Below are 27,524 nucleotides of genomic sequence, written 5' to 3' on the forward strand. Positions count from 1 at the left end.
CCACCCCCATCTGCCTGGCATTACCTTGGCTGGTAATCAAAATACAGAAAAGCCCATTAATTTTTTTTATTTAAAATAACAGTTAAAAAAAAAAACAAAAAAAGTTGGGTCCCCCCATTTTTGATAGACAGCTAGGGTAAAGCAGAAGGCTGTAGCCTAAAAACCACAGCTGGCAGCTTTACCGTGGTTGGGGATCCAATGTGGAGGTTACCCCAAGCTCTTTTTTTATAATTATTTTATAAATATTAATAATTACAAAAAGTAGGGTCCCCCCCAAATTGGATCACCAGCCAAGGTAAAGCGGACAGCTGTGGTCTGGTATTCTCAGGGTGGGAAGGTCCATAGTTATTGGCCCTTTACAGCCTAAAAATAGCAGGCCGCAGGCGCCCCAGAAGTGGCGCATCCACTAGATGCACCAATCCTGGCGCTTCACCCCAGCTCATCCCGTGCCCTGGTGCGGTGGCAAACGGGATAATAAATGGGGTTGATACTAGCTGTAAGGTCACCTGACATCAAGCCCAGCAGTTTGTGATGTCATGGCGTCTATCAGATACCCGACATCACAAAACTGTCAGTACTAACAAAAAAAAAAAAAAAAGACAAAAAAAATGTATTTGAAAAAACACTCCCCAAAACATTCCCTCTTTCACCAATTTATTGTAAGGAAAAAAAATAAGGGGGTCCCACGATGACTCTGGACCGTCTAGAATATAGGGGGACACGCTCAGGGAACGTATCTCACATTTTCTAGGAGTGCAGACCCTCCATGTGAGGAGTGTGGGTGCAATGAATCTGCACCCACTCTCCCCGGGTCCTCAGCAGCAGAGTCCATGTCGTAAGTGTTGCTACCAAAGCTGCAATGCCCTGTTCATGAGGTAAGGGCATGCCTAATCAGGAGAACTATTCTACATTTCCAAATATTGGTATTTGCTGATATTATTGCTATCCCCCCTACTATATATTGGGGATAGGATCTTGGAGATGGACTACCCCTTTAAGTCCAGTTATCCAGCTGAATGAATACTAAACAACAGAGCTCGCTATTTAGACTTGTTTTCGTGTGGTGTATAACGGACTCTCATGTTTGGTAGTCGTTCAGCAGGGCAACTATAAAATCAAATACCTCCATTTGGAAATGTAGTACAGATCTCCTGATTAACTATATTCCTTACCTCATGAGCAGGGCATTGCAGTAGCTTACAGATGCATGGTTACCACCACTCACTGTGTCTGAACACAGGAAGCCGAGCTGACAGCCGCTCTGTGCATGCGGCAGCGTCTATTGTGAAGGAGGGGGCCGCGGGGGATCAATGCTGCACAGGTACCGTGGGACACCGGGGAACACCGGTGGGGTTATAGGGGGTGACCTGGCAGGGCCTGGGGAGGACTTTTCTGTCGCATGTGTCATGGCACATGCGACAGAAATCAGAGGAGTAGGGTGGATGCGGCTGGGGCGCTGCTGTGCGCGCGGCCATCTTGGATTTCCGGGAGGGGGTTGGGGGGGGGGCCCCTTTGGCGACACCGGGGGACGAGATTTATTGACATGTTTGTTCATGCCAGATGGGAGATAAATAATAATTTTACCGGCGCTATCATTTACTGTAACGTGATCATCGTTATACGGTGTATACCGGTGATCACGTGAGCGGGGACCGGAAAAAACGGCCTGAATCATGATCTCCAGGGTCTCAGCTAGCCCTGAAACCCCAGAGATTTTCTGACACTGGGGGCGCTATTCACTTATTTCTGCCTGCTGTATATAAACGGCAGATCAGAATAAGGCTGCATTCACACGACCGATCTGTTTTTTGTGGTCCGCAAAAAACGGTCCTTTTTTTCCACGGGTGCATCCGTGTGGCATCCGTTTCCGTTCCGTATACAGTACGTATGTCATCTATGTCATCCGTTTGTCATTCGTGTGCCTTCCGTTTTTTTTGCGTACTGCAAAAAAACTGAAGGAGGGAAAATACATAAATTTACCCAGGATCCATAGCTTCAACCTACATGAGGCGGTCACATGTTCACTCGAGTGCCATTTTCTACTGCTTTTCACAGCGTAGAGCGCTCTGGTGATTTTCCTGTGCTTGTACACTTCATATCAGTCGTTTTTGTCATTATAATGGCAGAAAGGCACATCATGTCCCACTCTCCTGCATTTTGTAATTTTGCACCCTTTGGCGCCTTTCATGTAGCACTAAGGGGTGCTTAGCCTTGTATTTAGGGAAAAAAATAGCAGCCCATTAATGACAAAACTTGTGTTAGGGTATGTTCACACGGTTAGAATTTGGTGCAGAAAATTCTGCACCATTTTTGCATCTCTTGGCGGGAAAAACGCAAAGGCAAAAACATGCATTTTGGGGCAGATTTTTTTCCATTCATTAGCAAGGGTGAAATCTGTAGCAAACGCTGAAAAAACTGGACATGCGGCAGATTTATTTCTGCAACGGGAAAATACTCAACATGTGCATTAGACTTCAGGATCTTCACTGACTTTGCTGTCTTCAGGATTACCTCCACGTTTTGTGACATGTCTGCACTAAAAAAAAACACAAAAAAAAAAAAAAAAAAAAAAAAAAAGAGAAAAACCAAGTGTGCACAGCATAACTGTCCAAATATTTCTGGAACTAAATATATGTGCTCATACAGATGGCTTAAGAGGGTTGATCCTAGTAACAGATTCCCTTTAATCGAAATAAATTGCTATGGTAAAACGTTCAAAAGGCAGAGGCAAGACAGTAATGTTTATTCCACGAGATTCCTACATTGATATGCAAGACTTTTTTTCATGATTTCACGGAGGTAAGGCTTATATTTTTCAGTTCCTGACATTTTTTAGGACTTGGATCTAGTAGTAAAAAAATAATTCTATTAATGAAGTTTGTGGTGGTAAATAAAAGCTCAATTTCCGCAGATAATACTGTAAATATCTCTTTATTCAAGTTTTTAATACTTGTACTCATAGAAAACCACGGTGAAGTTTGAAGGCAAATCTACTATTGGCAGAAGCACTGCGTTCAGTCCCATTCTCCTGTCTGACCTGATAAAATAGCAGCAGTATGTTCACACTAAAGACACCATGAACGGTTCTCGAGATTTTGCCCATTGGAAGGAAAACGAAAAGTCAATAAATAAAGTGCAGCATCGTGTATTAGAACCGTCACGGATAACGCAGCCACACTAGGTCATGTAGCACTATTGGCCGAAGAAGAAATTATAGACAATCCATCATCTTAGTGTCCTCTTCGCCCATCTGCTCCGTAAGGTGGACTTGATCCATACTAGTAGTCACAGGACATTGTTGTATATCCTGCAGTCAAAGAGAAAAGTAAAAAAGTGGAATTAGAAAATCTTCAGTAAAAATAATCTGGTAATAAAAATTAGCAACCATAATTAATATATCTTTGCTTTACATTTACCTGCTGGATGACATGACTAGCCCCATCCTAAATGGTAACATATTGTGACGATTTCAAAGCGCACGGTTAAAAACATTTGTATACCTTTGCCTACAACCTGCTGTCAAGAACATAGATAACTAAATAAGAGTGGAACTGACTTCTACTCGCATCTTGTAACAATCATCATTCACCAAAATGGGGATTTTTGGTAATTCACTTCTGTGCGGACTCCGTAAAATGGAGGCCGCTGGAAGCCATTTTTCAGAACTGTAAAGGGCCATAAGTTTAAAAAATATATAATGTACAAAAATCCTTATACAGTGGAACCTTGGATTAAGAGTAACTTGGATTGAGAGCGTTTTTCAAGACAAAGCTTTTTAAAAATTTGTAACTTGGTTTAAGAGCAATGCTTTACAATAAGAGCAAATCCTCACCGTGCACTCTTCCGATTCTGTCCTTTCACCGCGCTCTGACCTGCTCTGGCGGTAACTTTCTGTATGTATGTACTGTATACAGTATACCATTGTACAGTATAGTATATACTATACAGCATGTCTATCAATTTGCATTTGTGGATATAGTATTGTACTTTCTTTCTGCTAACCAGTACAGCACATTGCTTGTTCTGCAATCTAATTGCCTGTGCAGTATTCCTAACCCAGATTTGGCTTTGTTCTGCTCTTATTTTTGGGAGAATAGATTTAGGATGTGCTTTTTTTGTCTATTGTACTAGAATAAAGGTTGTCTATTTAGACATAATTTTTTCTCTCTATAATGTACCTCCCGTACTCCAACAATTCTATTGTGAGCTAATGTGCAGTTTAATTTTTTTATATGTTTTTTATTGTACAGTATTTTGTATTAATGTACTGTAATAATTTTATATGAATACAGTACATTATATTGTATTACTGTAATAAGTTTCTATAAATACAGTAAATATTTTTGGGTTGTGGAAAAATGGTCTGCGTTTCAATTATTTCCTATGGGAAAATTTGCTTTGATATAAGAGTAACTTAGTTTAAGAGCAAACGCTCGGATCAAATTATGCTCGTAATCCAAGGTTCCACTGTACTCAACTTAACGCTCACCTCTCCGGCCCTTCTTCTCCTCGTGATCCCCTTTGCTTCTGACGAAATCCCTGAGCCTCTCACGCTGAGATGAAACTTCCATTTCTGATGCAGCCTGGGAGGGTTCTGCGCATGCGTGTGCAAAGTCATAATGCATATCACAAGCTGTGCAGAACAGTCACAGGCCTCATTAGAGGAGGAAGGCTCGGTTCAGGGATTCAAGCAAAAGTGGAGGGGATCATAAGGTGCAACAAGGACAGGATGTGTGAGGGTGTGTGTAAGTATATCTACAGATTACATTCTTTATACTTTACCTCCTCCCCAGCCCAGAAGATGTGGTATGATCAGATCATGTCCCTGTACGGTCAGACACAGCCATTACACAGTACATAGCAGGGACACATATGTACAATTATCGAAGTATAGAAATTATATATACACATATATTTTTTTTTCAAACACATCCAATTGTGGGATTTGTTGTTAATCCAAAATCTATTGATTAAAATGAACTTTTTCTTGGGAAAACCCGTTTAACTTACTGCTACATAATATCTCCAGACTGTATGCCTATGCAAACATACATACCTGTAGGCCTAAACACTGTGTTCTCACATTTCCAAAGTCTGATTGATAAGATGCATTCTGTCCCATTGCCGCAGAACACCTCTGAGATTCTGTGTGCATCCGAACTCTTAATTTAAATGCATCAAGTTCACCTTTAAAAGCTTCAAAATACCCTTGTTCCTCTGCCTACAAACCATAATAAACATATAAGAAATAGAGACATAATACAATAGAAATAGTGACAAGAATTATAAGCTTATTCGTTACAAAAACTTAAAAAACTTAAAAAAAATATATATATTTCCAAGGACTAAATATAGATTACAAACTAGTGCATGCCTTTAAAGGGGTACTCTGGGGAGCTGAAAATGTATTCCTATCGATATAACCTCAAACTATAGAGGCGGACATCCATAGTGCTGCATCTGTTGTATTCACTGCTATAGACTCTGCTGTGAGCTCCCCACCCAGTCACCAGGAGGCTGTGTAGAGGCAGCCTGTGTCTGGCCAGCATGCCTCCCCCTCTCAGTAGTACTCCTGTATCACATGTGCTTCCCCAGGATGAGGACAGTGCACACTAAGGAGAACTACTGGGGTCATATAGATGACCGTGATAGATGCTCCCGCTGTATAAGGAGGAGTCCTGAGGGACAGCAGTGCTGGACAGACACAGGCTGCCTCTGCACAGCTTCTTGGTGACAGGAGCAGAGGGAAGCTCTTCACAGTTAAGTTTTAGCAGCAGGCACTGATCACAGGGGTTAGGCAGGCAGGACACAGAATCACTGGACATTAGGCTCGCTCAGTGGGCGTGGCTTGCATTATGATCATGACAAGCCATGCCCACTGATATATGATAGCATAGAAGAAGCTGTTATTAGGTGGCTGGATTATCTTAGAAGGTAAGAGCAGACCAATGCCATCATCTGTGACATAACATCCCAGACAAGAACAGGAGCATTCAGCAGCTGCGTCTCAGTCACAGTGACAAGTTCTGTATATCAAATACATCAGCAATATAGATGCAAAACTTTATTGTTTATGAAGTTATATAAATAGGAAGACCATTTTTGTTATCTCCCTGGAGTACTCCTTTAAAGCATTTCACTTTATAGTAGTGAGAGTTCTAGATTTCTCAGACAGATTTAAAAACTATTAAATAGTGATTACCTGCAGTTGCCATTAGAGGGAGCAAGGGAGCCAATACATATACTGAGCTGCTAAACTCCCTCTAGTGGCAGCTGCAGGTACACAGCATTGGAAAAAGAGAATTTTGTTTACTTACCGTAAATTCTTTTTCTTATAGTTCCGTATTGGGAGACCCAGACCATGGGTGTATAGCTTCTGCCTCCGGAGGACACACAAAGTACTACACTCAAAAGTGTAGCTCCTCCCTCTGAGCTTATACACCCCCTGGAGATCCAGATCTAGCCAGTTTAGTGCAAAAGCTGAAGGAGAATAGCCACCCACAAGAAAAAAAACAGAGCCAGAACCGGAACAACCGGAGACTCTGTCAACAACAACAGCCGGTGATAACACACGGAACAAGAAAGTGTCAACAGGCAACAGGGAGGGTGCTGGGTCTCCCAATACGGAACTATAAGAAAAAGAATTTACGGTAAGTAAAACAAAATTCTCTTTTTCTTTATCGTTCCTATGGGAGACCCAGACCATGGGACGTCTCAAAGCAGTTCATGGGTGGGAAATAAACAGAAAAACTAAGAAGTAGGCAGAACCTAACTTCACAAGTGGGCGACAGCCGCCTGAAGGATGCGTCTGCCCAAGCTCGCATCTGCCGAAGCATGAGCATGTACTTGGTAGTGCTTCAAAAAGGTATGCAGGCTAGTCCAAGTGGCAGCCTGACAGACTTGTTGAGCCGTAGCCTGGTGCCTGAAAGCCCAAGAGGCACCGACAGCTCTGGTCGAGTGTGCCTTGATCCCCGGCGGGGGAGGCACCTGAGAACACTGGTAGGCGTCCGAAATGGTCGATCTAATCCAACGGGCTAAGGGCGGCTTAGAAGCAGGGAGGCCCTTGCGCCGACCTGTGGTTAGCACAAAAAGAGAGGTGCACTGCCTAAGAACAGCGGTGCGAGACCTATAGATCTGGAGCGCACGCACCAGATCCAAAGTATGCAACGCTTTTTCAAAGCGATGAACAAGAGCCGGACAAAAGGAAGGTAGGGTAATGTCCTGGTTAAGGTGGAAAGGAGAGACCACCTTAGGAAGAAAGTCCGGAGTCGGACGGAGAACCACCTTGTCTTGATGAAAAACCAAAAAAGGTGACTCCGAAGAGAGCGCAGCCAAATCAGAGACTCTCCTGAGGGAAGTTATGGCCACTAGAAAGACCACTTTCTGTGAAAGACGAAACAAAGAAACCTCCCTAAGAGGCTCAAAGGGGGGTTTCTGCAAAACCGTGAGGACCAAGTTAAGGTCCCAGGGATCCAAGGGCCGCCGGTAAGGCGGAATGATGTGAGACGCGCCCTGCATGAAGGTGCGGACCTGAGCCAGCCGAGCGAGACGCCGCTGGAACAGCACTGATAGAGCTGAGACTTGTCCCTTGAGAGAGTTGAGGGACAGTCCCAGCTGCAGACCGGACTGTAGAAAGGACAGAAGGGTCGGCAAGGAAAATGGCCAAGGAGGATGGCCGGAAGAGCGACACCAGGACAGGAAAATTTTCCAAGTCCTGTGATAGATTTTGGATGAGGAAGACTTACGGGCCCGAGTCATAGTGGAGATGACTTCAGGAGGGATACCAGAAGCCGTCAAGATCCAGGACTCAAGAGCCACGCCGTCAATCTGAGAGCCGCAGAATTCCGGCGAGAGAAGGTCTGGACGGTCCGGACGGTCCGGAAGATGCCACGGCACCTCTACGGACAGAAGGAGCAGGTCTGGGTACCAAGCTCGCCTGGGCCAGTCCGGAGCGATGAGAATGACTCGACGGCCCTCCAGTCTGATCTTGCGCAGAACTCTGGGCAAGAGCGCTAGAGGGGGAAACACGTAGGACAGACGAAACTGGGACCAGTCTTGAACCAGAGCGTCCGCGGCGAATGCCTGAGGATCGTGGGAGCGAGCCACGTAAACCGGAACCTTGTTGTTGTGACGGGACGCCATTAGGTCCACGTCCGGAGTGCCCCACTTGCAGCAGATTGACTGAAACACTGCCGGATGCAGGGACCACTCGCCGCCGTCCACGGTTTGACGGCTGAGATAATCTGCCTCCCAGTTTTCCACGCCTGGGATGTGGACTGCGGATATGGTGGACTTGGAGTCCTCCGCCCATTGAAGGATGCGTTGTACCTCCAACATTGCCAGGCGGCTGCGTGTCCCGCCTTGGTGATTGATGTAGGCAACTGCTGTCGCGTTGTCTGACTGGACTCGGATGTGCTTGCCCGCCAACAGGTGTGAAAGGCTAGGAGAGCTAGAAGCACAGCTCTGGTTTCCAGCACATTGATCGAGAGGACTGACTCGGACGGAGTCCAAGTGCCCTGCGCTCGGTGGTGGAGATATACCGCTCCCCAGCCGGACAGACTGGCATCCATGGTGAGAATCACCCAGGACGGGGTCAGGAAGGAGCGCCCCTGAGACAGAGAGAGGGGCCGAAGCCACCACTGAAGAGATCTCCTGGTCTGTGGCGACAGAGCCACTAACCTGTGCAAGGAGGAAGGCCGCTTGTCCCAACAGCGGAGAATGTCCAGCTGCAGAGGACGCAGATGGAACTGGGCAACGGGAACAGCCTCAATTGACGCCACCATCTGACCCAGCACCTGCATCAGGTGCCTGATGGAATAACGGCGGGGCCTCAGCAGAGCGCGGACCGCCAGTTGGAGGGACTGCTGTTTGACTGAGGGCAACTTCACAAGTGCCGGCAGAGTCTCGAACTGCATCCCTAGGTACGTGAGACTCTGGGTCGGAGTCAGAGTGGATTTGGGAAGATTGACAAGCCACCCGAATTGGGCTAGAGTGGCGAGAGTGAGCGAGACACTCCGTTGACAGTCCAAGCTGGATGAAGCCTTTACCAGAAGGTCGTCCAGGGAAGGGATCACTGCCAACCCCTGTAGGTGCAGGACCGCAATCACTGCTGCCATGACCTTGGTGAATACCCGAGGAGCTGAGGCCAACCCGAAGGGGAGAGCCACGAATTGGAAATGTTCCTCTCCGATTGCAAAACGTAGCCAACGCTGGTGAGAAACTGCAATTGGCACATGCAGATAGGCATCTCTGATGTCGATGGATGCCAGGAAATCCCCTTGGGTCATTGATGCAATGACTTACCGCATAGACCCCAATGCGAAAATGCCACACCTGAACATGCTTGTTGAGAAGCTTGAGATCCAGGATGGGCCGGAAGGAACCGTCCTTTTTGGGGACTAGGAAGAGATTTGAGTAGAAACCTCTGAACCGTTCCCGGGCGGGAACCGGTACAATTACTCCGTTTGCCTGCAGGGATGCCACGGCCTGAGAGAAGGCAGCAGCCTTGGAGCAGGGGGGAGTTGACAGAAAAAAAATCTGTTTGGCGGGCTGGAAGAGAATTCTATCCTGTAGCCGTGGGAGATGATATCCCGCACCCACTGATCGGAGACGTGTTGAAACCACACGTCGCCAAATTGGGAGAGCCTGCCACCGACTAAGGACGTTGCTGGCGCGGACAGATAGTCAAGAGGAGGCTGCCTTAGTGGCAGCAGCACCTGCGGTCTTCTGTGGACGCGCTTTTGTGCGCCAGCTGGATTTTTGGTCCTTGGCAGTGTTAGTGGACGAGGCCGAGGGCTTAGAGGACGACCAGTTGGAGGAACGAAAGGAACGAAACCTCGACTGATTCCTACCCTGGACAGGTTTCCTGGTTTTGGTTTGTGGCATGGAAGTACTCTTCCCGCCAGTTGCTTCCTTAATAATTTCATCCAGCTGTTCACCGAACAGGCGGGACCCAGCAAAAGGGAGCCCCGCAAGGTACTTCTTAGAAGAATCTGCCTTCCACTCTCGAAGCCACAAGGTCCTGCGGATAGCGAGGGAATTAGCCGAAGCCACCGCAGTGCGGTGAGAAGCCTCCAGCATGGCAGACATGGCATAGGATGAAAAAGCCGAAGCTTGGGAAGTTAAGGCAACCATCTCAGGCATAGATTCCTTAGTAAGGGAATGCATCTCCTCCAGAGAAGCAGAGATGGCTTTGAGAGCCCACACTGCTGCAAAAGTCGGGGAGAACGAGGCCCCTGCCGCCTCAAATACAGATTTGGCCAGAAGGTCAACCTGGCGGTCTGTGGAATCCTTAAGCGAGGTGCCATCAGCCACTGATACAACGGTCCGGGCTGAGAGTCTAGACACCGGGGGGGGTCTACCTTTGGTGAATGAGCCCACTCCTTGACCACCTCAGGTGGAAAGGGAAAACGGTCATCAGAACCACGCTTTGGAAAGCGTTTGTCAGGACAGGCCCTGGGCTTGGTCACAGCGGCCTGAAAACTGGAGTGGTTAAAGAACACACTCTTCATCCTCTTAGGCGAGGTAAACTGGTGCTTTTCTGCCAGAGAGGGTTGTTCCTCTGATACTGGCGGATTGAGATCCAGTACAGAATTAATGGACGCAATCAAATCACTAACATCCGAGTCACTGTCGGACAGACCAATGGGGCACATGGAGGTAGTCTCCGAGCCCCCAGTAAAGGCATCCTCCTCATCCTGCGAGTCAGCTTCTGAGACCGAGCCGCGGGACGAAGGAGAGGGGGCCCTGCGTCTCTTCTTAGAAGGACGGGGCCTGGGACCAGATGATGAATCCTCTGTGAGCTCCGGTCCTGAGAGAGACCTAGCAGCAGAGGCACCCTGCGACGGGGGCTGATGCATGCTCAGCAGAGTCCTGGACAGATGTCCTATGGAGTCAGCAAAAGACTGGGAGATAGACCTGGTTAAGGATTCTACCCAAGCCGGGGGTTCAGCCACAGGAGCCGGAGCAGCCTGAGAGACCCCTGGGGGGGCGATTCCAGGCTGAGGCATCGTCAGGTTAGAGCAGGCATCACAATGTGGATAGGTGCTCGGTTCCGGCAGCAGGAGCTTACATGCAGTGCATACTGAAAACAGCTTTGGAGCCTTGCTCCTCGTGTGAGACATGCTTCTGGAGTGAGGGCTCTGCCAGAATGACCCCCAGAGAGTATATACAGAAGGTCCACAACCAGAGGTTGTGGCTTACCAGACCGCTGGAGCGGTTTGTGTGCCCTCCAGATCCCGAAGCCCGGACTCCCAAGCACCTCAGCAGGGATACTGCAGACCAGTGGTGATCACAGGGGAAAAACGCTGAGAAAATGGCCACCGGAGAGAAGAGAGGGGGTGGGACTCACTCTGAGAGCGGGATCTGGAGGGCCAAAGAGATTCACAGGGGAGGAGACATGTACTCAGTGAGGAGTGTCTCTCCCCTTTGTAGAACGGCCGCTGGGCGGAGCCGCACTGTCCCTCTGCATGAATGACATGCGAGGGCAGTGAAACCGAAAGTAGGCCTCCGGCTAAGCCGGGGCCTAAATTTGAGCGGTGCGGCCGGCGCGCAGGCACCATCGGCGCGGTTCTCAGGTGACAGCCAGAGAACCCGCCGGAAATGTCATAAAAATCACTCAGCACACTCTCCCACCACAATAAAGTACAAGGGACCCCCATATATAAACGTCTCAGGTACTTAGCTTGCTGAGACGCACTGCTGCAGTGCCGGATCCTCTACTGTCTTATTATTATATGAGACGCTGCGGTTGTTTCTCCCTTATTCCGGGCAATGACCAAAGCGGCGCCACTAATGAACACACCCACTTGAACGCACCAATGGTGAACGGTTTGGAGGATCGATCACGCCAGCCTACTTTATGTTTGCTATTCTGATTGGCTGTTTCCTTGTGACACTCCTCCTGTATACCTATGTCCACGGCAGCCTATTATAAGATTGGTATCTCCGATTGGCTGTTACCTGTGTTACTCTCCCCTTCTGCTGTTGTCTGCAGTTCGGGGTTGAGTGGTATTTGTTTGACGGTTACTATAGCTACACTATACGTCATTTTGCATGCAAACCTCTGTTGAACAGGCACGCCTCTCTGGAGACCAATCAGGTGATGGGACTGTTACTTGTTATACCGACTAAAGTAAAGGCTGACTTGATTGGCCTGTCTTTTCCGTCTCCTCATTGGTGTATTTTGATATAAAAAGGCGCTCTTTTTGAACATGAGGCCACCCCCGGAAGAAGGCATTAAGATCGAAACCTAGGTCGGGTTCTCTGACTCTCACCCCACAACTCAGGTATATGACTCTCCTGTTTATAGTGTGCTGATGTGTTTTTTAACTCCTTTACATGCACCTACTGTTTTACCTCCTGACACTGCTTAGCTCTTTTTGTATGACCATTGGTCCCCAGGGCATGCCGGTTGGCATCCATTTACATTTCATCACACGAGCAGTGTTTGGTAGGCATCTCAGTATGGTGCTTTAGTACAGCCAATTCAACCTTTATAGACTTGATTACTGAGTTGTGGTGTGAGTACGCCACCTGCTGGTTCTCTCATTTCAAATCCTTTTTTAATATTTTATACCCTTTGTAAGCTTTGAATTGAATAAATTTACATAATTTTTCTAAGCCTTGTGTACAGTCTTTTCTTCTTTATTTGAGACGCAGGGTAGCCAGTCCCTGGGGATGAGTGGTCCGGTCCAGCAGGATCCTGAAGGGCTGCGGATGGAGACCGGTCTCCTGCCAAGCATGGAGAACCGTGCTGGCTCCCACTTCAAGCCAGAGCCCCGGAGGGATGGTGAAGGAGCACGGCATGTAAGGCTCCAGCCTGGGAATCAACCTTAACAGCACCGCCGACACAGTGGGGTGAGAAGGGACATGCCGGGGGTCCAGGCTTGGACCCGCTTTTCTTCAAACTCTTTCCAAAAAATGAAAAAATCCGATGAGAATGCATGTGTGGATGTGACCTCCTGAACACAAAGTGATAAACTGGCTACATCTGGATCTCCAGGGGGTGTATAAGCTTAGAGGGAGGAGCTACACTTTTGAGTGTAGTACTTTGTGTGTCCTCCGGAGGCAGAAGCTATACACCCATGGTCTGGGTCTCCCATAGGAACGATAAAGAAATTGTAAAATAGCTTATGCACAGGATATGGAGCGCTGTATAAAAAAAATACATCATTCAATTCTTCAACCACTATCATAAATTAGCACAGAATTTGGGACCTATTAAATTTGCTAAAACAAAAGTGGCTGTATAAAGGGAAATATTAGAAGTGCTTTATCACATTAGACATTAGCGTGTATCTCTTAAGATGGGCAAAAAAAAAAAAAAAAAGACCAACATATGCGTACAGAGCCTAACTTGTTTGCAAGTGTATAGGAGGGGCTGCTTAGGCCATGCAGAATACAATGGCTGCATCAAGAATGCTATGGAACATGATTCCCAATCCATTCCTTATGGCTCTGGTACATCACTGGTTTAGCAGGGATCCTCCCCAGTAGTCTGCAATCAACCATAGCTCCTGTTGGCTCTATATAGGAGCTATTTAGGGGTTCTTAAAATGTAGCAGGTTTCTTGCAGAAATTTCTACAAAGGTCCCATTCATTTGAATAACGAGTGCAGAGAACTCCATTTAGAGGATAAAATGCTGTAGAAATATCTGCAACATGCTTGTATTCGTAAGGAAAGGACTTTTTAAAACAATCTGTGAAATTTCAGCAAACCCTGCCCCACTTCTCTCCCCCCCCCCCCCAAAAAAAAAAAAAAAAAAAAAAAAAAAAAACACCCCAAAAACAACTTACTTTGGCTTTTTGGAAAAATAACCGAAAACATCCTCTAGGATCCACATTACAGCCCTTCGCCATTTCAATGATGAACTGCATGACCACGGTTTGATGGGCCACTTGTTCCATAAGTGCGTTCTTCTGTAGTCACACAAAACACGTACATAAACGAGAGCAGTCACATATATATGGTCTCATATTCTGACTATAGGCTTGAAGGGGGTTGTCTCTCCATTAACTGTCTGAATTTCTTATGGGAATTTCAAAGCGAGCGCCATTAAACGCAGACCTGCCATAGATACGTTGACAGACTGGCATCTCGTATATACATATATCTTTATAATAAAAAATAATTTCAACAACCCTTTTTTTCCATTAATGTGGATCCAAGTAAAAAATGTACCATGTACAAAACAGACTGAGAATTTCCAATGTTTATTGGGAGTGAAGCAGTATTTCAGCTCATGCAGATTTGCCTTCACCCACCCATTCTGCGCCCATGATCTTGCTTTATTTATGGTCCATCTGACACGGGGATGTGGGGTATGATTAAGAATAGAAAACGTTCCTCAGGCACAGTTGACAGCAGTCATGGCCAACAGTATTGGCACCTTTGAAATCTTTCCAGAAAATGAAATATATCTCCCAGAATATTATTGCAATTACACATATTTTGAGGAAAAAAAAAAAAAAAAAAAAAAGAAAATTGGAGATAATTTCACATAAAATTAGAAAAATGGGCCAGACAAAATTGTTGCCACTTTCATCTTACTGCAATCAATTACTTCTTATAACCATCAACAAGCTTCTTACACCTCTCAACTGGAATTTTGGGCCAAACTGTTCCAGGTCTGATATTTGAAGGGTGTTTTCTCCCAACAGCAATTTTAAGATCCCTCCACAAGTGTTCAATGGTATTTAGATCTGGACTCATTGCTGACATCTACAGAACTCTGCAGTGCTTAGTTTCCACCCATTTCTGGATGCTTCTTGAAGTATGTTTGGGGTCAATGTCCCGCTGGAAGACCCATGACTTAGGACACAAACTCAGCTTTCTGACACTGGGCACTACATCGCGACCAAAAATCACTTGGTAATCTTCAAATTTTATGATGCCTTGAACAAAGTCTAGGCATCCGGTGCCAGAGGAAGCAAAACAACCCTAAAACATCTTTGAACCTCCACCATATTTTACTGTAGGTAAAGTGTTTTTTTTTCTTTGTAGGCCTTAATCCATTTTCAGTAAACAGTAAAATGATGTGCTTTACCAAAAAGCTCTATCTTGGTCTCATCTGTAATCAAGACCCTTTCCTGGAAGGATTTTGGCAAACTGCAGTCTAGCTTTTTTATGTCTCATTATCAGCAATGGGGTCCTCCTGGATCTACTGCCATAGCGTTTGATTTCATTCAAGTGTTAATGGATAGTTCACACAGATACTGATGCACCCTGAGTCTGCAGGATAGCTTGATTGACTCTGCTCATCCCGACTATCTTGTGTTGCAATCTTTCATCAATTTTTCTCTGCTGTCCACCTCCAGGGAGATCAGGTACAGTGCTATGGGTTGTAAACGTCTTGATTATGTTGCACACCGTGGACAAAGGAGCACCAAGATTTTTGGAGATGGACTTGTAACCTTAATATTGTTGATATTTCTCAATAATTTTCAATCTCAAGTCCTCAGACAGTTCTCTTCTTCTCTTTCTATTCTCCATGCTTAGTGTGGCCCACACAGGCACACAATGCAAAGATTGAGTCAACTTCTCCCCTTTTTATCGGGTTTCAGGTGTGATTTTCATATTACCCACACTTGTTACTTGCCACAGGTGAGTTTGAATGAGCCTCGCATGCTTGAAACAGTAATTTACCCACAATTTTGGAAAAGTGCCAACAATTTTCTCAGACCCATTTTGGGAGTTGTATGTGAAATTATGTCCAATTTGCCATGTTTTCCCCTCTGTCTTTTGTGTTGTTCCAATTCACACAAAGGAAATAAACATGTGCATAACAAAAGATTTGTAATTGTGATAATTTTCTGGGAGAAATACTTCATTTTCTGGAAATATTTGAAGGGTGTCAACACTTTTGGCCATGACTCTATATAGTCAGTACTGCCCATTGCCTGCGTTATTATAATACAGAGTCAGGGCAGACATCTGTACATACTAATGTGTGGCTTTTATTGTACTTAAATTGCAACCTATGAATTGTGAAATGGGCAATATAATTGTATCTTGTATTATAGAGTACTCCTCTTTAATTTATACCTGTATACAATAGGAATAATGGATGCCAGTGTGTTGGTCCAAGAAAGCCAGACAAATTCTAAATCAAACCATTTTAGATTAATTCAGTCATTATGGCATATCAACCCCTCAGTGACCCATGACGTACTGGGTATGTCATGGATCGTGTGAGGTTAATCCGCACACATATCAGCTGATTTCAACAGCGGACATGTGTGCCTGCTAGTCGCCAGTGGAATCGTGTTCCACCCGCGACTATTAACCCCTTACATCTCACTGCCAAAATCTGGCAGTGAGATGTATATGCGCGCAACCATTATGGTGACTTTCCCCGCCCCCATCGGAAGTCACGTGACGTGATCACGTGACTTCTGGTGGTTGCCATGATAGCACAGGGTCATGTGATGCAGCCTGTAGCTAACAGGAGTCACTTGCTCTCAATGCTGGAATAGTGCCGGCATTGAAAGTAAAGCAGCATATCTGCAGATCTCAGCTCTGTAGCTGTGATCTGGAGAGCTGGAAGAGCGATCAGACAGCTGATCCATATAGCCCCCTAAGGGACCTAGTAAAAAAAAAAAAAATAAATAAAAAGTTAAAAAAAATTATAAAATCTAAAAAGTTCAAATCACCCCCCTTTCGCCCCATTGAAAATTAAAGGGTTACAAAAAATATACACATTTGGTATCGCAGTGTTCAGAAATGCCAGCGTAGCGGGAAAAAAAATTCCAAACGCCAAAATTATGGTTTTTCGTCACCACAAATTTTGCGCAAAAAATAACAGGCAATCAAAAACGTAGCATCTGCGCAAAAATGGTACAATTAAAAACGTCAATTTTCTTTGGGCAAACTTCTGATTTTTTTTTAACCCCTTAGATACAAGTAAACCTCGTCATGTTTGGTGTCTACAAACTCGCACCGACCTCAGGCATCACACCCACACATCAGTTTTACCATATAGTAAACATGGTGAATAAAATATCCCAAAAACTATTGTACAATCACACTTTTTTGCAGTTTTTCCACACTGAATTTTTTTGCTATTTTCCAGTACACTGTATGGTAAAATTTATGGTTTCATTTAAAACTACAACTCGTCCCGCAAAAAACAAGCCCTTATATGGCAAGATTGACGGAAAAATAAAAAAAGTTACGGCTCTCTGAAGAAACAGAAAAAAAACAAACAAAAAAAACGGAAAAAACGCTAAACGCCAGGGAGCTTAACCCCATTACGACCGCGTTACGTTTTAAAACGGCACTAAAAAAGGGTACTTATTCCTTTCTGCCGTTTTAAAACGGCGGTCGGAAAAAAGGGTCTAGCGCCCCCCAGAGTCAGAAAATTTCCGGGGTCTCAGCTGCCGGGGGTAGCCGAGACCCTGGAGATCATGATTCGGGCCGGTTTTTCCGGTCCCCGCTCACCTGATGACCGGTATACACCGTATACCGATCATCAAGTTATAGTAAATGACCGCGCCGGTAAAAAATCATTTATCTCCCATCTGGCATGATCAAACATGCCAGATGGGAGATAAATCTTTTTCCCGGTTCCCTCCGGTCCCCTCGGTATCCCCAAAGTGCCCCCCCGACCCCCAACCCCCTCCCGAAAATCCAAGATGGCCGCGCGCATCGGAGAGCACAGCAGCGCGCCGGCCGCATTTACAGTGTTCCTATGGTTTCTGTCGTATGTGCCATAACACATACGACAGAAACCTGCTCCCTAGGCCCTGCCGGGTCCCCCCCTACCCCCCCCCTGGTGTCCCCCGGTGTCATACATACCGGAGCGCTGATCCCCCGCGGCCCCCTCCTCCTTCTCTGCAGACGCCGGTCACATGTGCCGAGCAGATGACAGCTTCCTGTGTTCAGAGACGCTGGCTGCTGCTCAGCACTGTGCAGCTGTGACCCGGGGAGGGTGGGTGCAGCTTTTTGCACCCACTCTCCTCAAATGGAGGGTCTGCCCTCCTAGAAAATGGGGGATACGTTCCCTGAACGTGTCCCCCATATTCTAGAAGGTCCAGAGTCGACGTGGGACGTCCAAATGGATTATAGTGGATTTTTTTTTTTTCTTTTCAATAAATTGGTCAATCAGGGAATGTTTTGGGGAGTGTTTTTTCAAATAAATTTTTTTTTGTTGTCAATTTTTTTTCTTATTACTGTCAATTAGTTATGTCGGGTATCTGATAGACGCCGTGACATAACTAATTGCTGGGCTTGATGCCAGGTGACATTACACACCTGGTATCAACCCCATTCATTACCCCGTTAGCCAACGCACCAGGGCGCGGGATGAGCTGGGGCGAAGCGCCAGAATTGGCGCATCTAATGGATGCGCCACTTCTGGGGCGGCTGCGGCCTGCTATTTTTAGGCTGGGAAGAGTCCAATAACCATGGCTCTTCCCATCCTGAAAATACCAGACCCCAGCTGTCAGCTTCACCTTGGCTGGTGATCTAATTTGGGGGGACCCCACGTTTGTTTGTTTTTTTTAATTATTTATTTATAAATAATTAAAAAAAAAAACAGCTTGGGGAGCCCTCCAAATTGATCACCAGACAAGATGAAGCTGTCAGCTGTGGTTTGCAGGCGACAGCTGTCTGCTTTACCCTAGCTGGCTATCAAAAATAGGGGGGACCCCACGTCATTTATTTTAATTTTTTTTTTTTTTTTTTGGGCTAAATACAAGGCTAGGCATCCTTTAGTGTCACATGAAAGGCACTAAAGGGCGCCAGCTTAGAATATGCAGGGGGGTGGGACGTTATATATGTTTGACATCTATCCATTCATCCACTGTAGCATTTTACGCTGTGTGCCCACAATCAGGGTTTGCAGCGTTTTGGGCGCAGAGTGTTTTCCCTGCGTCCGTAACGCTGCGTTGTGCAGTAGAAGCACAGTGGCAGGATTTTTAGAAATCCCGTGCCCACTGTGTTTCTTTTCTCCGCAGCATAAACCGACCTGTGGCGCAGCTTCCCGAGCCTCAGCATGTCAATTTATGCTGCGGAGATGAGTGTTCTTTGCAGGTAGAATAAAACTAAAGTCCACAGCAGCCTGAACCCAAATCGTGGGCATGGGCAGCTGCGTTCTCCCGTGGACAACACTCACATTTCTGCAGGAGGCTGACACTGTGTACTAGACACCGTGTCGCTGGATCATGGCCACATAGCCTAAAGGCTACTTTACACGCTGCGATATCGGTCCCGATATCGCTAGTGTGGGTACCCGCCCCCATCTGTTGTGCGACACGGGCAAATCGCTGCCCGTGCCGCACAACATCGCGCAGACGCATCACACATACTTACCTGCCCGGCGACGTCGCTGTGACCGGCGAACCGCCTCCTTTCTAAGGGGGCGGTCCGTGTGGCGTCACAGTGACGTCACTGAGCGGCCGCCCAATAGAAGCGGAGGGGCGGAGATGAGTGGCCGGAACATCCCGCCCACCTTCTTCCTTCCTCATAGCGGCCGGGAGGCAGGTAAGGAGAGGTTCCTCGTTCCTGCGGCGTCACACATAGCGATGTGTGCTGCCGCAGGAGCGACGAACTACATCGTTACTGCTGCAGTAACGATAATCGAGAATGGACCCCCATGTCACCGATGAGCGATTTTGCACGTTTTTGCAACGATGCAAAATCGCTCATCGGTGTCACACGCAGCAACATCGCTAATGCGGCCGGATGTGCGTCACCAATTCCGTGACCCTAACGACTCCGCATTAGCGATGTCGCAGCGTGTAAAGCCCCCTTAACAGTGAGAAATTTGTTGCTACAGCAACATTTTTGTGAAGTACCTGTGGATTCAAAATGCTTACTATACTCCTGAATAAAATCCTTGAGGGGTCCAGTTTCCAAAATGAGGTCACTTGTGGGGGGTTTCTGATGTATAGGTACCCAAGGGGCCCTGCTAATGTGACATGGTGCGCGCAATTTACTTCAACTTTTCCAAAATTCAAATGGTGCTCCTTCCATTCCAAGCCCTCCCATTTATCCAAACAAAGGTTTTTGGCCACATGTGGGGTATCCCTGCGCTCACAAGAAATTAGATAACAACCTGTGGGGTACACGTTTTGTTGTTGCCTCTTGAAAAAGTGAAAAATGTGTCGCTAAATCAACATTTTTGTGAAAAAAATGAAAATTTCAATATGGCAACCTAAGCTTATCAAATTCTGTGAAGTATTCGTGGATTCAAAATGCTCAATATACACCTAGATTAAAGCCTTGAGGGGTCTTATTTCCAGAATGGGGTCACTTGTGGGGGACCTCTACTGTTTAGGCACCTCAGGGGCTCTCCTAATGCAACATGGCGTCCGCTATTGATTCCAGCCAATTTTGCAGTCAAACTGCACTCCTTCTCTTCTGAGCCCTGTAGTGTGCCCAAACAGTTGATTTCCACCACATACAAGATATCAACAAACTCAGGAGAAATTGCGCAATAAATTTCATGGTGATTTATTTCCTGTTACCCTTGTGAAAAAAAAAGCTACCTGGTTGAAGTAACAATTTTGTGGTAAAATTTTATTTTTTTATTTTCATGGCTCAACGTTATAAACTTCTGTAAAGCACCTGGAGGTTCAGGGTACTCACCAAACATCAAGATAAATTCCTTGAGGGGCCTAGTTTCCAATATGGGGTCACTTGTGGTGTTTTTTTGCTGTTTACGTACCTTAGGGGTCCTCCAAATGCGACATGGTGCCTGCAATCTTTTTCAGCCAAATTTCCTTTCCAAAATTCAAATATTGCTCCTTCCGTTCCAAGCCCTCCCATTTCTCCAAACAAAGGTTTCAGACCACAAGTGAGGTATCACCGCGCTCATAAAAAAGTGGGTAACAAACGTTGGGGTCAAATTTTTGGAATTACCTCTTGAAAAAGTGAAAAAATTGATGCTAAAGCAACATTTTTGAGAAAAAAATGAAAATTTTCAATGTGACAACGTAACGTTATCAAAATCTGTGAAGTACTTGTGGATCCAAAATGCTCACTATACCCCTAGATAGAAGCCTTAAGGGGTCTAGTTTCCAAAATGGTGTCACTTGTGAGGGGTTTCTGCTGTTTAGGTACCTTAGCGGACATGTAAATGCAACATGGTGCCCGCAATCTATTTCAGCCAAATTTGCTTTCCAAAATTCAAATATTGCTCCTTCTGTTCCGAGCCCTCCCATTTGTCCAAACAAAGGTTTCTGACCACATGTGGGGTATTGGCGCGCTCATAAGAAAGTGGGGAACAAGTTTTGGGGTTCATTTTGTTGTGTTATTTCTTCTAAAAGTGAATAAATTTGGGGTAGAGCAACATTTTAGGTAAAATTTTATTTTTTGCTTTTTTTCATTCCACTTTGCTTTAGTTCCTGTGAAGCACCTGAAGGGTTAATAAACTTCTTGGATGTGGTTTTGAGTACTTTGAGGGGTGCTGTTGTGAGAATGGTGTCACTTTTAGGTATTTTCTGTCACTTAGGCCTCTCAAAGTCACTTCAAATGTGATGTGGTCCCTAAAAAAATGGTTTTGTGAATTTTGTTGAAAAAATGGGAAATTGCAGATGAACTTTGACCCCTTCTAACTTCCTAACCCCAAAACATTTTGTTTCAGAAATTGCGCTAATGTAAAGTAGACATGTGGGAAATGTTATTTATTAACTGTTTTGTGTGACATAACTCTCTGGGTTAAGGGCATAAAAATTAAAAGTTTGAAAATTGCAAAATTTTCAAAATTTTCATCAAATTTCCGATTTTTTCACAAATAAAAGCAAAAAATATCGTTCTAAATTTATAGCTATCATGAAGTACAATATGTCACGAAAAAACAATGTCAGAATCACCGGGATCCGTTGAAGCGTTCTAGAGTTATGACCTCATAAAGTGACACTGGTCAGAATTGCAAAAAATGGCCTGGGCATTAAGGACAAAACTGGCTTCGTCCTTAAGGGGTTAAAGGGTTAAAATGTAATAAATGTGTCCATATATAGTTGTGTATCAGAAGTTATTACTAATTCCAGAAATATTGTAATTAAAAAGTTGATATGTAAAACATGTCTGCCATAAGTAATTCAAAGTTGTAGCACGGAAATAATACCTGCTCACTTTCAAGATGGTAACACCACAGTAGTAAATATCTAGCAGTTTCTTCACAAACAAGGTCGGGGTATTCAGACAGGAAGCACTGGCTGTCATTCCATCTGCTGAGCATTCCTGGAAAGGTGGGTACCAGGGGTCAGTAACATATACATAATTTAGGGCAATACAACAAGAGCATCTTCGGACTTGCATCTCATTAAGCATATTTTGGACATCATTGGTCGGCAATTACAAAGGAAGCTGCCAGCAGTGGATATTGATGATTTGATTCCTCAAACAATCATTGATACCTTCATCGATACCATGCCAAGACGTGTAAGTACATTTATCGCTACCCGTTGTGCTCATACTCAATACTGAATAAGCCCGGATGTTTTGAAAATATTTTCATTTATCAAAATTAGCTTATTAACATTTCAAATCGATTCTGTGAGTTTCATGACTTTTCATTCTAGGTTGTTGAGAAGTGTGTATATGTCAGACACACTATAATACATAGGTGGCGTTTGTATTTTCCCCCCCGTGTTTGCGTGGGTTTCCTCCAGGTTTTCCGGTTTCCTCCCACACTACAAAGACATTCTGATAGGGAACTTAAATTGTGAGCCCCAATGGGGACAGTTATCACATCTGTAAAGTGGAACTAACAGCACTATATAATGTAAATAAAATAAAATTATATCCTCTTATTTTTATTTTCTTCACAGTTGAAATAAAAAATGTTCAACCCCCTTCATTGCAAATTAGGTTTATTAGCAAAATTTACAAAACATGATGTTAGCAACAAATCAATTAATAGAAAAAAATATAAATATCTGAACAAAACTAATATAACAAGTGGTTTCTCCTTGTTCAATATAAATTTTCACTTTTACCAACTACTAGTTTCAGAATTATTCAGCAACTTTGTGACAAGCATCTTTAGTACTTGGTAGAGAATGTTTTACTGTTCTGACCTACAGAAAATGTGATGTATAGCCAGACACCAGCTTCTGTCAGTGTTCCTGAGGACTCGTAACCAATTGCTGTCTAGGAATGGCCTACAGTCCACTACTATTCTGACTTCTTTAAAGCCCACCAAAGATTTGCTATGGAGTTCAAAGTGAGGTGATTGTCATAGCCAGAATCTTCCAGGACTACTTCTGAATCCAAGCCTTAGTGATTTCTTGGTATGCTTGGGATCATTGTCCTGTAACTTACTCAGAAAGTATGATGTCTACTAGGATTTCCTCATAACTGATTGAATCCATGTAAGTTGCAGGTTTACAGTGCCAGGGGAAGCAAAACAGCCTCAGAGCATCACTGAGCCACAACCATGCTTCACTGTAGGCAGGGTGTTCTTAGTAGTGTATACTTCATTCTTCCTCCTTCTGCTTATCCATAGGCCTGAAAAGTTCCAGTTTTGTACGTAACAAAATCCAAGAACTAATTTATATGGTTTTGGGAATATTGGAGCCAACTATTCTTGCATTGTTGTGTCAGCAGATATATATGTCTTGGAGTTTGAGTTTAGGAACCTTCCACATTTAGTATCTGCTATACTGCACAAAATGAAACCTTATTACCAGGTGCCAAAGTCTTGCTGCAAGTCTTTGCAGTCACTTGAGGGCGTTTGCCCACCTGTCCCCTCATGAACCTGGTGGCAGCCGGTGACAACTTCCTTTTTCCACTACGTCCAGGTAGTGTAGCCAGGGTTCCTTTGACTTTGAACTTACATAATTTTAAAAGTTTTTGCAAAGCAATGATCATATTCATAACATCCAAAGATGCTCTACTAAGTTCTAAAGATTCTTGTCATGAAGGGAATGAATAATTTTGACACGGCTGTAATCCGTAAAAGTCACATTTTCTGCTGTAGTTGGAGAAACCACTTGTTATATTAGTTGTGGTGAATGATTTATATTGTTCTTGTTTCACTTATTTATTGCAAACAGGAGAAAGTTTGTACATTTTGCTAATAAATACAATTTGCAGTGGGGGATGAATTCCATTGGTTTCAACTGTATATATTTCTGAAGAGATTTGGGTATAAGTAGATATACAGTAAGTACATTTTTATATAACGTCTCCTATATTCAAGTTCCATTGATATAATTATTGTACAAGATGCAGCATAAAATGACACAATGGATCTACATACCGAAATGTCGAATTTTTGCTTCATATTTCTGTATAAAAGACAATGATTGGTCTTCATCTTGGTTTTTAATTTGATTGATAAAGCTCTGTGCAAATGGGAAAAAAAAAGTGTATATTTACTATATAAGCAGACACAAGGGAAGATCAGTGTGGGTCGTCTTGTTACCCCTATAGATACATTCACACCATGCAAAGAATTGGGAACACGCTCATTCGGTATTACATAGGACCTGTCACTGGATCCAGTGAATATCTCTCTGCATTATTGTAGCAACACAGTGAAAAGCAGTGATCTAGTGATTCCTCATATTATATACAATATATATCCACGTATATGAGCTCTAGTTAGAGTCAGGGCCAGCATTTGGGGAAGTTGAAATGGGCAATCACCCAGTGTATGTACATACTTGTGTATGCACAGTGCTACCACCGACACTTGTAAGATTCCTAATTTATTAAGCAGTGTGTCTTTTAATTAATTAAGTGCATTAACGGTGGTCCCTTTAATGAACCCCTTTATCCTGAGCCTGTTTTCACCTTCCTGACCAGGCCAATTTTTTCAATTCTGACCAGTGTCACCTTATTTGGTAATAATTTTGAAACACTTCAACGGATCCACAGATTTTGAGAAATGTTTTTTCGTGACATATTGCGCTTCATGTTAGTGGTAAATTTAGAACAATATTTTCCACAAATAAAACGCAAAAAAAAATAAAATCGGAAATATGGCAAACATTTTGAAAATTTAGCAATTTTTAAACTTTGAATATTTATGTCCTTAAACCAGAGAGTTATATCACACAAAATAGTTACTAAATAACATTTACCACATATCTACTTTACAAACCACGAGCAGTTCTGGGTGTATATTGCTAATCCCTGCCTAACCGACCTAGTATACACTAGCATAGATAAAGAGATCTTTAGAAAAAGTATTTCTAAAAATCTTTTATCATATCTTAACGAGGCCAGGGACTAGTCGCAAGGGCGTTAGTTCACTTGGCTAGTCAACCCCCTTAGCAAGTAAGCACGCCCCTATGCACGTGTTAACATGCTAATGAATGCGCAGAGTCAGCGGTATGGTCGATCTCACCACTCGCTGCTGCCACTGCACCAGAGACTGGATTTCGACTCAGTGCGCATGATCAGAAATCCCTGACTTCCAGTCATATGCACTAAGAAGCTGGATGTACGCGTCCTGGATCAAACTGGCATAGTGCGCATGACTGGAAGTCTGGGGATGTTCTGATCATGCACACTGAACCGAAAACCAGCGGTGGCAGCATAGGTGAACCAAACCATGCCTCTGACGCTGTGCATTCATTAGCATGTTAGCACGCCCCTGTGGGCATGCTAAGGGGGATGACTAGCCAAGGGAACCAACGCCCTTGCAACTAGTTAGTCCCTGGCCTCATTAGCATATTATAAAGAATCCTTCAGAAATAAGTTTTCTAAAGATCTCTTTATCTATGCTACTAGATACAGGGACGGTTAGGCAGGGATTAGCAATATGCACCCAGAACTGCTCATGGGTCTGGGTGCATATTGCACCTAACAGGTTCCCTTTAACCTTAATTACTTTGACTGCTGGTATAATATACTGCAATGCACAAGCATTGTAATACATTATACCTGTCAGGGTTGCACTGACAGAAGCCTCAAACCATGCTCCTGGTATGGTCTAACAGGCTTTCCATAGATGGCTGACCCGGAGGTCATCCTAACAAGCTCAGGTTGCCATAACAACAATCAGGCACCCAAGATCACGTTGCAGGGTCCCGATTGGGTGGGAGAGCACTCCATCTTCCAGCCTTCTAAATGGTGCGATCGCTTTATTATGGCATTTTGAAGGATAAACAGCCAGGTGCGGCACGGGGACTGTCCCTGCCTGTGACAGCCGGAAGTCAGCCATCATTTAAGTCAAGCTCCTGATGGCGATCATCTGGGCACATCCATTTTGGCAAAGCCAAGTTAAACTGGTATGAAAACGCCAAAAGCTGCACAAATTGTGTGCAACTTCCTGTTAAGTTAAATTTTTCCAGCATTTCAAAGCTTTTACACCAATATTCTGAAGCAAAAGCTTTGATGTATCAGCCCCAATGTATTTTCCAGGGAGATAGGCCCTGGAAGCACCTGAAAAAAATCCCTAAAAAACCTGAAATAAATCCCTAAAAAAACCTAACAATGCACAGCAATGTGAAAATTACATTGCTGTGTACACGTTCAATGTTTTGCTACCTCTTTTAAATGCATCAGGGTTGATCATCTAAATGGCTTCTGCTTGATGCTTGTTAGTTACAGTGGCATGTAAAAAGATTGTGCACCCTGGTCAAAATTACTGTTATTGTGAACAGCTAAGCAAGTTGAAGATGACATGATCTCTAAAAGGCATATAGTTAAAGATGACACATTTCCTTTGTATTTTAGGCAAAAAAAATAAAAAAAAAAATTATATATATTTTTATATTTTACATTTTAAAATTTACAAAAAGGAAAATGGGCTGATGCAAAAGTTTAGGCACCATTGGAGAGTTGTGTACTCAGATAACGTTGACCAAGGTTTCAGACCTCAATTAGCCTGTTCAGGTTATGGTTTGTTCACTATCATCGTTAGAAATGGCCAGGTGATGCAAATTTCACAGCTTTATCAAAACCCAGCTCCTCTAATCTTGTGCCTAAAAACAGCAGCCATGGCTTCTTCTAAGCAGCTGCCTAGCACTTTGAAAATGAAAATGGTGGAAGCCCACAAAGCAGGAGAAAACTGTAAGAAAAGAGGTAAAGTGTTTTCAAGTTGCCTTTTCCTCAGTTTGAAATACGTAATTACTTACCGGTAATGTGTTTTTTCTGAACCCATGACGGCACCACGAGAGAGGGGATCCGCCCTTCAAGGACAGGAAACCTCCAGAATAAAAAGGGGCGGCACCTCTCCCCGCATCAGTTGATTACCGAGCATGACAGGACCTCCGAAACAAGCAACATCGTTAAAAAAACATATCCCGCCACCATAACCGCCCAGTGAAGAGGAGTGAAAAGGGAAGCAAACTAGCAACCCCCAAGTGCAGGGAGGGAATGTAAGGGTGCCGTCATGGGTTCAGAAAAAACACATTACCGGTAAGTAATTACGTATTTTTCCAGCACCCATGACGGCACCACGAGAGAATTACAGAGAGGAAGACCTAGGGAGGGACAACAGTTTGCAGAACCCGCCTCCCAAAAGGTGATGTCGGTGAACGACAAATCAAGACGATAGTGATTAAAAAAGGTGGACGGAGAAGACCAGGTTGCCGCCTTACATATCTGCTCGATGGAGACCTCC

General features: G+C 44.4%; 1 protein-coding gene across 3 annotated transcripts in view; it reads right to left on the bottom strand.

Annotated features, from left to right (window-relative positions):
- Window positions 1–2,699: 2,699 nt before the first annotated feature.
- The window catches only part of CDC37L1 (cell division cycle 37 like 1, HSP90 cochaperone), a 42,807-nt gene continuing 17,982 nt past the window's right edge, over window positions 2,700–27,524 (bottom strand). For 2 of the 3 annotated variants that reach the window (XM_075339779.1, XM_075339788.1), the window contains 5 exons: window positions 24,210–24,294; window positions 22,071–22,186; window positions 13,798–13,920; window positions 5,057–5,221; window positions 2,701–3,307 (listed from right to left, as the gene is read on the bottom strand). In XM_075339779.1, coding sequence (XP_075195894.1) covers window positions 3,212–3,307; window positions 5,057–5,221; window positions 13,798–13,920; window positions 22,071–22,186; window positions 24,210–24,294 — 585 coding nt within the window. In that variant the 3' untranslated portion in view covers window positions 2,701–3,211. Of the gene's footprint in view, window positions 3,308–5,056; window positions 5,222–13,797; window positions 13,921–22,070; window positions 22,187–24,209; window positions 24,295–27,524 lie in introns of all 3 variants that reach the window. The other variant, XM_075339797.1, reaches the window with a different exon arrangement.

The sequence above is a fragment of the Anomaloglossus baeobatrachus genome, chromosome 1 (genome assembly GCF_048569485.1).
Source record: "Anomaloglossus baeobatrachus isolate aAnoBae1 chromosome 1, aAnoBae1.hap1, whole genome shotgun sequence".
NCBI lineage: Eukaryota > Metazoa > Chordata > Amphibia > Anura > Aromobatidae > Anomaloglossus > Anomaloglossus baeobatrachus.